Here is a 15,740-nt window from a genome sequence, read left to right as displayed (position 1 = left end):
AACAATCAGGTTGGTTACGTAAGTGGTTTACAATGAGGTTGGTTTAGTAAGTGATAAACAACCAAGTTGGTTAAGTAAGTGATTAGCAATGGGGTTAGTGTAGTAAGTGATCAACAATGAGGTTGGTTTAGTAAGTGATTAACAATGAGGTTGGTTTAGTAAGTGATCAACAATGAGGTTGGTTAAGTAAGTGATTAACAATACAGTTAGTCTAGTAAGCAATTAACAATGAGGTTAGTCTAGTAAGTTATTAACAATGAGGTTGGTTTAGTAAGTGATTAACAATGAGGTTGGTTTAGTTAGTGATTAACAATGAGGTTAGTCTAGTAAGTGATTAACAATGAGGTTGGTTTAGTAAGTGATTAACAATGAGGTTAGTTTCAAGTTTAGATTCATGATTGTTATCTTTGCTGTCATTCAACTGGGCACCAGATGGTTTTAACCTATTGCTTCATACAAAGCATAAACAACAACGCCAAAAGTAATTTTTTATTTATTTAAACAGGTTTTTTCTTTAATTACAATGAAACAATTTTAGGTTACATCTTCTACAATGATACATATATACCAGATGTTAACAACTCGAAAACTAATCTTAACAAATTTATAAGACTGATATCCCATACTGAATGAATAAAAGAAAAACAGTAACAAAACAAGTGCCGGTTCAACCGGGTGATGCTCCCCGACTAGGATTTGGACACAGAAAAGTATATCTTTTGTAGTTTCAGAGTTATGTCCCAGACAAAGTTCAAAGTGTGATAATTCCAAACTTAGGCAATGCAGAGTTACTGTTCTTTGCACTGCACTTCTAGTCGATAAGATCTATCTACCGACTTGCGCGTGACACATCGTCTCAATATGTTGATCATTTCTGTGAAATTATCAAATAGTTATAAAGTCCGACTTCAAATAATCAAGTTATGGGCCAGACGCAATTTTTTCTTCAAGGTCATGCTGTGACCTTGACCTTCAAGGAAGCGACCCAAAGGTTGCGCGCGACACATCCTCGCAATATGGTGATCATTTTTCTGACAAAGTTGTAAAATCCGACTTTAGATAACGAAGTTATGGGCCAGACACGATTTTTGTTCAAGGTCATGCTGTGACCTTACCTTCAAGGTAGCGACCCAAATGTGCGCGACAGGCCATCTCAATATGGTGATCATTTATGTGAAATAGTTTTAAAATCTGACTTCAAATAACAAAGTTATGGGCTGGACACGAATTCAGGACGGACGGATGGACAACCCGGCGACTAAATGCTCCCCCGAAATTTTTCGGGGAGCAGAAAAATATAAGCATATTGAAACTGGGAGGTCATATTATTGAGTATGATGCAAGTGTGAAAATTTGGAATGATGTGAAAGCCAACTTTTATGCTTGTTAAATGAAAGAATTGAACATAACTATGCTCTTCGGTTTAAGTACAATTGGCACCTCTAAAGGTCATAAAGGGATTTTCCAGATTTTTACTGATTGAGGAAGATACCAATTTCATGTACCAAATGGGAGTAACAATTTGAAGTACACGGAACCATAACATTCTTAAAAAGATTTGAATATCTGATTCTGGCTGCAATTTCGTATACCAAGATATACTGGATATTAAGACATTTGTAAACGAGAATTTGATTTTTATATTGGATGATAATTTCAGAATATCTCCAATTTTCAGCATGATATGATAAGGTGAGAGGATAATAAACTTTACAGCATTTTTCAGATTATGTGGAGACATCTATGCTTTTGAGCATGATATAATTATGTAAAGATGGCTAAACTTTTCAGCATGGAAAATAAATTGTAATGTGAAGAGCTCAATTTTTCAGCATGGTATGACGATTACATGTAATATGGAGATATTCATGGTATAATCGTGAGATATTTCAGCATGGGAAAATAAATGGCAAGGAGGTATCTTTGTTTCTTAGCATGACAAATGGAGAGAGCTCAACTATTTAGCAAGAAAAAACTAGAACTATCACTAAACGTGATTAATACCCCCACAAGTCTGCTTCGGAAATGAGGATGTTACTAGTAACAGAATACCTTGTAATAGAATTGAAACATAGAGTTATGGTTGTGGGCAATTAAAGATAATTGTGGTTCATGTATGTTGCATTTCCTTTCAATGTGGTTGGCCATTGATGAAGTTTAATTGAATTACTCTGTAATAAGTCCAGTAAGACAAAGAAAAAGAACAAAGGGCAATAACTCTATAAATACTGAAGATAGAGTTATAGTTCTTGTGCACTGCACTTCCTCTTATTGTGCTTGACCATTGTATGAAGTTGTTTTGAATTCCAACCAGTATGTTTTAAGTTATGCTCCGGACAAGGAAAAGTATCAAAGGGCAGTAACTCTGTATTTTGTCAAAATGGAGTTATGGCTCTTGTGCACTGCACTTCCTTTTAATGTCCTTGACAACTGTATGAAGTTGTACTGAATTCCAAACAGTAGTTTTCAAGTAATGCTCTGGACAAGGAAAAGTAGCAAAGGGCAATAACTCTGTAATTAGTCAAGATGGAGTTATGGTTCTTGTGCACTGCACTTCCCCTTATTGTGCTTGACCATTGTATGAAGTTGTTTTGAATTCCAACCAGTAGTTTTAAAGTCATGCTCTGGACAAGGAAAAGTAACAAAGGGCAGTAACTCTGTAATTAGTCAAGATGGAGTTATGGTTCTTATGCACTGCACTTCCTCTCAATGTGCTTGACCATTGTATGAAGTTTTAATGAATTCCAACAATAAGTCTTCAAGTTATGGTCCGGACAAAAGAAAGCAATGGAAAAGTAACAAAGGGCAATAACTCTGTAATTAGTCAAGATGGAGTTATGGTTCTTGTGCACTGCACTTCCCCTTATTGTGCTTGGCCATTGTATGCAGTTGTTTTGAATTCCAACCAGTAGTTTTAAAGTCATGCTCTGGACAAGGAAAAGAAACAAAGGGCAGTAACTCTGTGATAAGTCAAAATGGAGTTATGGTTCTTGTGCACTGCACTTCCTCTCAATGTGCTTGACCATTGTATGAAGTTATAATGAATTGCAACAATTAGTCTTCAAGTTATGGTCCAAACAAAAGAAAGCAATGGAAAAGTAATAAAGGGCAATAACTCTGTAATTACTTTAGATAGAGTTATGGTTCTTATGCACTGCACTTCCTCTCAATGTGCTTGACCATTGTATGTAGTTATATTGAATTCCAACCATTAGTCTTCAAGTTATGGTCCGGACAAAAAAAGAAGGCAATGGAAAAGCAACAAAGGGCAATAACTCTGTAATTACTTTAGATAGAGTTATGGTTCTTGTGCACTGCACTTCCCCTTATTGTGTTTGACAATTGTATGAAGTTGTTTTGAATTCCAACCAGTAGTTTTCAAGTTATGCCACGGACAAGGAAAAGTAACAAAGGGCAATAACTCAGTAATTAGTCAAGATAGAGTTATGTTTCTTACGCACTGCACTTCCTCTCAATGTGCTTGACCATTGTATGTAGTTATATTGAATTCCAACCATTAGTCTTCAAGTTATGCTCCGGACAAGGAAAATGCAACGGACAAAAAAAAAGCAATGGAAAAGCAACAAAGGGCAATAACTCTGTAATTACTTTAGATAGAGTTATGGTTCTTGTGCACTGCACTTCCCCTTATTGTGTTTGACAATTGTATGAAGTTGTTTTGAATTCCAACCAGTAGTTTTCAAGTTATGCCCCGGACAAGGAAAAGTAACAAAGGGCAATAACTCTGTAATTAGTCAAGATAGAGTTATGGTTCTTGTGCACTGCACTTCCTCTCAATGTGCTTGACCATTGTATGTAGTTATATTGAATTGCAACCATTAGTTTTCAAGTTATGCTCCGGACAAGGAAAATGCAACGGACGTCTGGACCGACCGACCGACCGACCGACCGACCGACCGACCGACCGACCACCGGGTGACTCCTATATACCCCCCCAAACTTCGTTTTTGGGGGTATAATAATGTGGAGAGCTGAATTTTACAGCATGGGACATTAAATAGTGGAGATTTTCTATGCTTTTCAGCATAGAATGATCATGTGGAGATTTTCTATGCTTTTCAGCATGGAATGATGGTGTAAAGATTCACTTCATGTAACAATCACTACTGTTTGCCTTGTTTACATGAAACATTGAGTAAACTATACCAGTATACCTTTAAGATAAACAATCATATCAATTAATAAAGTTAGCATAAAACTTAAAAGAAACTTGCAACAAAATCAATTCAAAGAGATAAACAATACAATACTACTTATCCCTGTTAAAACACTTTGGATCAATGCATTTTGTAGCAAACTACTGAAGAATTTAAAAAGTTGGAATTTTAGTTTAAGCAGAAAGACTGGGGGAAAGGAGGCATTTAAGAGAATGAGGGTATACTAAAAAGTGATACATGGCAAGTTGTACAAGAACTGTTTGCCTTTCTTCAGAGGAACAAAAATGGAGATTCCACCAGAATAATAAACAAATAAATCACATAATAAAGTGGCAGCATATGTTATATATAAACACAAAAAATTTCTACATGTATATTGCTTTCTGAATGGCAGAAAAAGTGAAAGCACAATAATTAATTGTTACATAATCAAATTTTTAGTTAAACATGTATTTGATCTTAACTGGAAGCCTCCCAAATATGCTTAAAATTTCAACGATTCATTTTTCAAAATTCAAGTACTGACAGGTTAAATGTAAAAAATGAGGAATAAACAAATACACAGCCAATTAAATATGATATATTGTCTGAAAACAATGACAAAATTGAAAACAATATAAAGAAAGTTTCAAAAGATGAGACTAGAAAAACTTGAACAGATCTAGATTATGGACTATCTCTAGATTAAATAATTCCAAAAAATATATTAATTACTCCCAACCCCTAGATAAAAATATATAATAATTTCTCCTTTACAAAACAAAGGGAAGAAAAAAAGAACTCGTAATGATACAATCAAGTAAAAGTTAAGCTAGAAGTCGCACATACAAATCTCAAACTTCAACTTAAAGAGCTTCATAATATACATACTATGCATGCCAGCAGTTCCCGTACAAAAATCGTTGTTACTTAAAAATTATTTTTTATTTCGCTCACTCACCAAAATGAATGTAACAAATCAATATTCGGCTCGTCACACAAATTTTGGAAATTCCATTATGTTCTAAACTTAGGATAACCCTTAGTTATGGGGTACTGAAATTATCCATTATATTGTAAGAAGGGAAGTAGTTCCCTTACATAAAATGATTGTAATCCATTATAATTATACAATTTTGTTATATCGGACCTATATTTTTCATTTAGCATGTAGCAATATAGGTAAAAATTCTGATAACTTAACAAGTTTTATCACATTGCCCACTTATCTGTACTTGGGTGGTATTAATGGAAACCCCTTTAACAGGCCTTATATGTATGTATTTTTGTGCATGCGTGCAAGGACGGAATCCCCCAATGTTTACAAGGTCACGTTTTGACAACGCACAGGAGAAAGTTTTTTAAAATGAAAACTTTTTTAACGTAAAGAATGCAAGTAAAAATCAATTGTTTGAATGAAAAATACGGGTAATCCTTCTGTACAGGAACTGCTCGCATACCAGTATACTTTGGCAAAGTATATGTTTGATCTTAAAACCCGGAAAAAAAATCAGCTGAAATCACAATGTATTTTCAATTTCCATCTGACTTTAAAGAACTAAATACAATCTGAAAAGTTCAATGCACAACACTAGAAAAATAAACAGTTCAAACATGAAATAAATCCACATCAATTCATTAGGAAATTATCTGACACTTAAATACTAGCAATATTTCTAGAAATGGAATACAACTGTTCCCCGTTTTTTTAATTAAAGTGGATTGGTTTACAATGGGCAAATTTACCATTAGTATCTCAAATGGCTTTAACACTGGTGATTAAGGATAACCACTTCCAGAAAGGTAAACATTAAATACCTAAATTGCAACAGGTCATGCTCCCACAAGAGCCTGCATAACTATAAAAGAACCATGACAAATTATTTTTAATTTCTGACGTTCAGCTAATTGACATCAAATGCCTGTAAATCTATAAAGTGCAAAATACACAAATACACATACATGTATATTAACCCTTTTCGGGGCTTAAACTTTGGAACCCAAGACTGGAAAAAACCAGTTTAAAAACATTAAAAAAAAGATTATTTGTTGGTGGTCTGTTTTTTTAAACTTTGGTTTAAATAAAATGTACAATGAAACCACTTTCATGATTAATGAAACATCTGTTTTTGCATCTTTCAGGGGCCACAACTCTGTTACAAATTAACAACTCTGTTACAAATTAACAGTTCTAGGAAACAAAGTCCTGTATCAGCTTGGTTCTAATCAAATTTAAAAATAGAACTATATTTATTTATTGCGCAGACAACAATTGTTTATGACCGACAAGAAATAGTAGACAGCAATTATGACCGACAACAAAATGTGGATAGCCATTATGACTGACAACAAATAGTGGACAGCCATTATGACTGACAACAAATAGTGGACAGCCATTACGACTGACAACAAATAGTGGACAGCCATTATGACTGACAACAAATAGTGGACAGCCATAATGACCGACTACAAAAAGTGGATAGCCATTTTGACTGACAACCAAAAGTGGACAGCCATTAACCATCAAAGCTTATGTGAACAATTATTATGCTCATGTAAGCTGAGCTGAAAAAAAAAATTCTTTTTAGACAAACAAAATTAAACAGCAAAAACCTGACTAATTTCTGAATAAAATAAACATTCAAATACAACAAACAATATTGTAGTTTGAAATTCTTTTCACAAGAATAAAAACATTTCGAAATATATGAGGTGTGACACCCAGATGATTAATAATAGAACTTAATGGAATTTTGACTCTTTATCAACTCGCAGGAAAAATTCATTAAATATTGCACATGATAATTTACTGATGATAAAAATATCTCTCCAATTCATTATACTTGCAGTGACACATTTCCCACGTGGGAGCTAGTATCACAAGTACAACACAATATTACACATTCATCAGAACTAACAAATGTTTGAGATGTAAACTTGTTTTAACAGAACATCAATTGTTACATTCATCAAATACATAAATTTGAAAAGTCAACTTTATAGTGCATTGACTTGTCATCATGGAATGGAGATTGTCTGGAATGCGAGAGTTTTGGATGTAAAATATAGGCAGTTCTAAAAGTTTCCAAATATCCCTCATTTTAATCTACAATAGTTGTCTCCCTTATTCAAATTAAAATGACTCTCTCCCTTATTCAATCTAAAAGAATCAATTTCCTTTAAACAATCTTGAAAGTATTATCTTCCTATCTTAATTTAAAAAAAAGTTTTTTCTCCTTATTCAAATTAACATAGTTACCTCCCTCTTTCAATTTAAGAGTTATCTCCCTTATTCAAATTATCACAGTTACCTCCCTTGTTCAATTCAAAAGCTTTACCTTCCTCATTCAATTAAAAAAAAACAGTAACTTCACTCATTAAATTTCAAAAGATTAACTTCCTCTTTATTTTAAAGTGGTATCAGCCTCATTTAAATTAAAAGGGTTATCTCAAATTAAATTAACACTAACAAAAGGGGAGGTAATAATGATAATCATTTGTTAGAGTGACAATAATGTCTACATGTATATACTGCAAAATCATTTTTATTCGTTGGGCACTAATTTTTGTAGTGTTTGTGGATATGTCAATCCATGAATATAAGATCCAATGAAATTTAATTACGTCTGCTGTAAGATTATTTTGCATCACATTATTTACATTTTACCTTTTGGAAAAATTAACAAGTCTACATATTTAATAACCCACGAAAAAGTTCTTTGTGACAAAACCACGAAAATTTCATGTCCATGAAATTAAGTGAATTCACAGTAACTAAACATTGACACATTACAGACCGGGAATCAGACCATTACCAACTGGGAACCAAACTATTAAGACAAATCATAGCACTTCTCTATATTGAAATAAACAATATTATAACATTCTAAAATAAATAATTATGATATACACAACTTTTTTTTTCTATCACTAACTATATAACACACGAGTACAATCTCAACTTAGGTAACTGTCACATCTACACATACATGTATATTGACCAAATTCACCAATTTCGCATATATATCAATCAAAATACAGGAATGTAGTATGTTAATATTACCGTCATATAATATTTTCTTGGTACCTCCTAAATACCTAGGTCCAGTTTTAATGAAGTATCCAAAACAATGTTTGGTTGGTCTTGTATGAAATTTGTTCAATGCCTTTCTAAAGTTTTCCTTTTTTGTAACTTTTATATACAAAATATTTAATTTGTTCAACAAACAGGACTTAGCACTTGAACTAAACAAGCATCTACTACAACCATGCCAAATATTGTATATTATTGTGCCATGGTAATGCCCATTGAATAAATTTACAGAATCTGTGTTTTCATTTCATTTGTAAACAGACAGACAGACAGACAGACAGACAGATAGCAAATACATACATATGTAACAGAAAAACCTTTTGCCTTTTATAATAACATTAATTACCAACTAACAATGCGAGACCTCTGTTAAAATTGTATACCTCATACAAAATACCAAGATTTACTAATTATATCATTTCACATAATTATTATATATATATCATATACATATCATTCATGTACACTTAATTTGCCACCTTTGTATATATTTATGTATATATACATGTATATTTATACACGGGAACTATGTAAACAATGGATTTCTAGGGAAGCACATTATGTGCTAAATTTATCAATTAACTGTTAAAATTACCGACATAACTTTCTACATTATAGTACCGATAATGAGTTGCCTATGCTACAAATGTAGTCCGACAAACCAGCACAACCATACAGTCTGACAATATTCTGTACTGCCGACTGCTCCATTTTTACTTTTTTGATATTGAAACCCTATGAAACAATAATGGACAGTTCCAAATTGAAAGCTTGGCAAGTCGATTATACAAATTTAGGTGGCGGCATGGCCGAGTGGATAACGCTTCGGACTAGTAATCTAATGATCGCTAGCCTCATGGGTTCAAACCCTGACAGGGGCAAGTCGTTGTTTCCTTGAGCAAGAAACTTTACACTCATTGCTCAGTACTGGTTGGTTCCAGGAACAGATTCGAAAGTGTGTTTATAAGCTTATAGCTTCCTGCACAATCGAACTAAAATAAATTTTGTATAAACCAAATTTAGGTGTGTAAAGGTTACTATAAACATTTCTTAACTAAAGTTTAAGGATGCACATTTCTTTTCTATAAATAACACCATTTTAAATCTTTAAACAATCTATATACCGGCATATCTTTTTTCTTATACATGTACACATGTAGGAATATTAATGGAAACTTGCAATCCTATTTGTGTTTATAAAGTATTCTGCTGAAGATATAAATTGTCGGTGTCCGTCCGTGTATACTTTTTTCTTATATAAAATATTGATATTAACAAGTACATGTAATCCCACTAGTTAGTATATAGATAAAGATTGTTGTCTCTAATATGTCCTATATATACACCAAACAAGTGACCGTCATTGTTTAAAATCAGAATTATTCTCTGTGTCGAGTCTATTTTTAACGTTCACCACAGAAGTGACCATCATTTATATAATTTTTATAATCCTAGGGTATCGGGTAGTTTATTTATATAACTGATGAGAGTTTAGTTCCTCCAAGAGTAACAATATTATCAACGAGTATCACATGAATATTATACAATCTGCTAGCTACAACAACCCGCAGTTTTCTTCTCCTTATCCACATATTCGGCTACGTTAAATTTGGGATCGGATGGGTGACGAGTTTTCTTCATTTTCAAATCTCTGAAATTTAATAAACATTTTAGTTATTCAGATATTAAAAAACTTCATAATGTCTTATCAATAAAAGAAAGAAAACTTAACATTTAACAAATATATTGTTGACAATGATCGAAGCTGTAACAAAAATTTATATATTTGATAAGTAGAATAATCAAATTCTAGTTTCATTGACCTTGACCCCATTGACCTCAAACCATTTCCAGAGGGCAAAGGTCATAGTAACATACTTGCCAAATAATAATCTACAATAACTAAATGAATGCTCTGCAATACAAAAAGCAGCTACCTTAGCTCACACACTTTGACACCAACTGATTCCCATCCTAAGGGTAAAGGTCTATTCTTGGTACATGTACATAAGATTTGATGTTTGCGACCTTTAACACTTGGCCACTGAGGCCAAACAGTTATTTTAAATAAGCCACATAAAAATATACTAAAAATGTGGACATCATATTGCATAATTAGACTAAAGTCAAAAATCATTTGACTATAAAGTCTTACCTAGCAATTGCCATAAAGGCTAGGTCCACATTCATGCCCGTTTTTGCACTAGTTTCCATAAAAGCTACACCATGATCCTGAAAAAAATAAACAAAACTATTAAGAAAGTAAAGAACTCATCAAAAAATTAAGAGATGATAGTAAAACTACATGTAGACCAACATTAACCATAAACCTGATCGCAGCCGCTAAATCCATTTATGCCACCAGTGAAGAACAAGATCATCTGATCATAGTCTGCACAATCCACTTCTCAGTTAGCATAAAATTTTTAAAAAAATTCCTTAAAAATGATTAATTGTTTTGTCCATATTGGAAAAAAGACCAGCCCAAAGTCAGATACATGTATTTTGTAGGGTAAATGCAAAGCATGATAATACCATTTGTTCAAAATAACCTAAATATAAAACCAATATGTTTGGGAAGAAGCTCTCATGCATTGATTTATATTTGAACAAAAGGTCTCTAAAACAATAACTGCATGAAAACAATTTCTCATAAAGGGCAATACTTGACAAGATTTCAAATATTCTTCCATGTGTAATGTATTGGCAAAAACAGGATATAAGGAATAACCATGTCTTATCATAGCAACTTCTTTCTATCCATTAACATCTCCCACTTTTACAAGGATCTTACAATAAGCTCTCAGAAGATTCATCAAGTTGGTCTGAACAAACTTCAGTTAATAACTACAACAAATATGTTGGCCAATAAACCAAAGAAAGACAACTCATATCCATGTATCTTTTAAAAGCTAAAAATTATCTCCCTTCTATATATCAATATTAATGTCTTGCATCAAAACTGTGGAAATATCTGTTGATAATGATTTTTTTCTGTTTTTAATTATTTTTGCATAGCCTTTACATTTTTTTGTGCATTACAGAAAATCTTAATTAATCCGGTGTTCCATTCTGATGGCTCCTGATTCTACCCATGCAAACAGTGCAGACCAAAATCATGGTGGTCTGTACTTTTTGCTACTTAGTCATTACATATTTGGAAATTTTGCCAGATTGACAGGTACATTTAAAGATATTTAGCCTGATATTTAGGGTTAATAACAAACTCCACTACTGTAAAACTATATAATAATTATATAGTTTTACAGTAGTGGAGTTTGTTATTAACCCTAAATATCAGGCTAAATATCTTTAAATGTACCTATAATAATATAACTGTTTGACCTAAAAAATGTAAAACACACTGAAGCATTAATATCTCTTCTGATATTCTGCATTAATATTTTACGATCCATTTAACCTTAAATGACTGCCATCGGCAATATTGTCATATCTATGCCACAAGTATAGAACCAGACCAGCCTGATATTGAAAACCCTTCAAAATATCAATGGACAGTTAAGAAAATTTAGAAATGTATACAATTATTAAAATCAACCTGTAAAATGATGAAACCAATAAAGTTAAGCCTTTGCCACCAGTATAGAGCCAGGCCAGGCGGCACATCCATGCAGTCTCACCAGGCTCAAAACTATTGGCTGACAAACTTTGTACTTTTAGCCTGATATATCCAAAATTGATAATGGACAGTTCCAAAAATGGATGCTGGACAACTTGATTAGAAATATTAAGCAGAGTTATATTTAATATTCAGCCATTTATAAACAGACATGTATATATGAATTTTCATCTTGATATACCTAAAATTGATCATGGACAGTCCCAAAAATGGATGCTGGACAAGTCAATTAAGAAATATTCAGTAGAGTATTATTGAATATTAAGCCATTTATAAACATACATGTATATAAACACTTTTTTTCTACCTGTAAAATGGTTCATAATTAACAAGTGAAGCAGGTTACACAAAGATAAAATGATATCTTTATCAAAGGTAACTTTGGCTATATTTAAGTGATTTTTCAAGTTTTAAGTGGTATAGTAAATATTGTATGTTATCGAAAACTAGCTAACCGCAATTTAAAAATCCATTAAGGATGGTGTATGGATTCATTAGATATTAAACTTTCTAATAATGCTGATATGATCGTAAATGAACAGGGGCGTTCTTGAAAAAAAATACATCAAATTTTCTGTTTTGTTTTTCCTTGGTGAGATTTTAAAACTGACCACGTTTTTTGTTTTTGTTTTTTTTTGCCATGATATATTTGTATACTGAATACCTTATATAGATATCTCCTGCTTTGAATTTGGATGAGTGCACAGTTAACCTTGTGAATAACTTTGTAAAACTTCTCCCTTAGTTTTAGATATTTGATAAATTGACAATGTTACATAGTTACAATATTATTGGACTTGATATAATCTATATTCTTGCATAACAGATTTGTCTTGCTTGGAATTTGGAACTGTCAATCATATCTATGATGGAATTTCAATAGTGAAAATGCTTAAACAAAGCGGTCAACAGTGAAGAGTCTGTACAAACTCCCCTCTCCTCCCGTCCATGCTCCAGCCTCTTTGTGCCCTCTACAGTGGGGGTATGGGGTGTAAGACAGGTTTTTCTAGCACTGGTGTAAACGGTACATAATCCTGTCTGATATGCAAGAATGAAAGCCACTATGCTTGTTGATCTGCTCACATTTTAAATGATCGGCCAGACTGACCTGACACTTAACTGTTGTCATTTGCACGTCATTATTTCAAATGGCATCCGAAGGGTTGTTAAAATACAATTCTTTTTTATTTATTATATATAAAAAGATTCTATAATATTCAAGGAAGTAAAGCAATAAAAACTTTCTTCTATTGGTTAAATGTACTTTCTAGGCAAAAGTCTATTTTGGTAAATAATATTTCTTTTCAATCTGTGGTCGTGTTCTAAATTCATCACCTTAGTGCAGTAACAGGCTAACTCCTTATATAGTTTAATAACAGTTAACCCACTTCTGCATAAATGTGACCAGGAAAATCTTATTGTCCTAAAGTGTTGAGAAAGACAGCTGTTGTAGACACAATTAGGACATCATATAAAAGTTGCATCAACTCTGGAGACACCATTATTACCTCCAGACAGTCCAGGAAAAAAAAACTATTACCGGTATTAACCAATTTCCGGACATTTATGACAGCATTCCATACCGATAAGTAAACTAAAACATTTACTTAATGTGACAATTATGAAATCAAATCAATATAAATTGTTTACTCTACAGTACAACACAAGTTTGTGAGTATAAAATTGTCTTTTTATGTTTAAGTTAATTAAAGAACAAGGAAAATCAAGAAGTCATACATTCATGCGCTTATTCTTTTATTAGGAATGCCTTATTTTATTGAAATTTTGCTTCATTAATAATAATTACCACACTAAACATCTTCAATGGCAATCTTTCAATCTGGACAAAACCATCATTTTTAGTGAAAATTTTCAAATTATGTACTGACTGAATAGTGAACATGGATTTGACGGCTGACCTTGGTCTGCACTGATCACATGGGAAGATTAAGTTACCTAAACAATACATAATTATTCATTAAATCATTATGAAAGTTTTCCAAAAGGTTCACATAGTAGCATTTTTACTCTTTAAGCTCCAGCACCCATAATAACAGACCTATGCCACAAGTATAGAGACAAGCTAGCCTGCACATCTCAGTCAACTGATTTTTCTGATTTTTATTTTTTTTATTTTTAAGGGACTCAGGTTTTTTGATAGAACAAGAATGGAAACATTTCTTTGGAGATATGTACACCATTTGAAGTAGGTCCACATCAATAACTTGTGTGCAAATTTTCAGATCATTCACTTACTCTGTTTTTCAAAAGCAATCACATATTTTACTATTTGAACTAGTAAGTTCTTTGCCTTACAATTTTTGTTCAAGTCTGGACCTATAAGTCAATCTTAATTTCAGGGATATTATATCATGCAGCAGACGTTAATATGAAGTCAGGTCAGCCTTCTCAGATTATGTCAACTGATCAGGCTCTAGACTGGTGACGTAAGTCTATCAATGTCCTCGCTAGCACTTAAACAATAACTCTGTATACCAGACACTGTATTAATCAGTATAAATCAAATAACAAATATGTTTTCATACTGATAAATAATAACTTCAAAACAAATCTTGACCTGCAAGTGTGCTCAAACTTGTGCACAGTATAGCAATACTTATTAAGACCAAACAATCCACTGTTAAATTAATTATCCTAGCAAAGAAATTATTTTGGTAAGATTAATGAAGATTTATAAGAATTTTAAGAATCCAGAATAGGCAAAAATGGCTTTCACTATGAAATATGTACAGCTACATATGAGCCGTGTCATGACAAAACCAACATAATAGGTTTGCGACCAGCATGGATCTAGACCAGCCTGCGCATCCTCGCAGTCAGGATCCATGCTGTTTGCTTACAAACCCTATGACAAGTAGAGAAACTGATAGTGAACAGCATGGATCCTGCTCAGACTGCGCGGATGCGCAGGCTGGTCTGGATCCATGCTGGTCGCAAACCCACTATGTTGGTTTTGTCGTGACGCCGCTCATATAATGATTAAGTTCCTTTTTAAGGTGTTTCAGTCACAGATGTCAGCCTACAATTGTACAGTATTTCATGACAATTTTTATCAGTCACAACAAAGACTTCATACTAAATCTGACAATGAACAAAAGCTGTCAGTAGGACGGCGAGCTCAACTATTCTCAATGGCTGATAGTAATACAAGTGCCTGGATAATGAAGAATTTTCAAAGTTCAAAAAGGGCCATAATTCTGTCAAAATTCATGTTAGAGTTAATGGCCTTGAACATCTTCCTCCTAATTATGCTCTCAAATAAGTGATTGAAGTTGCATCCCATTCCCTTCAGTAGTTTTAGGGTTAACAAGTTGCACGCAAAAACTTAACCCAAGTTTGATGCCAGTGCCTGGGTGAGTTCAATACCTCTCTCTATTCATCAAAATAGTCGAGCTAAAAACTAGAAAACTGTAAATCTGTGGAAAATTGATAGCAAATTTTGATTAAAGAATGACTCATATTAAGATATGGCTGTGGTGAATTAAAATAAGTAATTGGAAAATACTGCTTCCAGTGGGTATATAAAGTGATATAATTTCCTATCTTGACTTTAAAATAAATGAATTACTTTTGCTATTTTAAGAGACACAATTTTCGTCTTTTCTCAGACAGCAATGTAAGTTGATTTCATATCAATTTCATGCACTTATGATCACCAATTATCTAAATTATTGTCTGAGATTTACAATACACTTAGAATAAAGTAATATTAACCGCAGAATACAGAAATTTTATAAAGATTGCCTGAAATGTGTTGAAATATGTAACCAGAGCCCCTTCCTTTGCAACGGGGAGTAAATATGGCAGAAAAAAAACAAATATTAATCTC

General features: G+C 32.8%; 1 protein-coding gene across 3 annotated transcripts in view; it reads right to left on the bottom strand.

The window, feature by feature from the left end:
- Nucleotides 1–7,526: 7,526 nt before the first annotated feature.
- The window catches only part of LOC132753245 (ras-related protein Rab-37-like), a 44,996-nt gene continuing 36,782 nt past the window's right edge, over nt 7,527–15,740 (bottom strand). For all 3 annotated transcript variants that reach the window (XM_060743684.1, XM_060743683.1, XM_060743685.1), the window contains exons 7-8: nt 10,406–10,482; nt 7,527–9,901 (exon numbers count right to left, since the gene is read on the bottom strand). In XM_060743684.1, the coding sequence (XP_060599667.1) occupies nt 9,802–9,901; nt 10,406–10,482 (177 nt within the window). In that variant the 3' untranslated portion in view covers nt 7,527–9,801. The remainder of the gene's footprint in view (nt 9,902–10,405; nt 10,483–15,740) is intronic.

The sequence above is a fragment of the Ruditapes philippinarum genome, unplaced genomic scaffold (assembly GCF_026571515.1).
Source record: "Ruditapes philippinarum isolate M1 unplaced genomic scaffold, ASM2657151v2 ctg1512_1_1_1_1, whole genome shotgun sequence".
In the NCBI taxonomy this organism is placed as follows: domain Eukaryota; kingdom Metazoa; phylum Mollusca; class Bivalvia; order Venerida; family Veneridae; genus Ruditapes; species Ruditapes philippinarum.
Note: the sequence above shows the minus strand (reverse complement) of the source record. Positions and strands in the feature narration are given on the sequence as shown.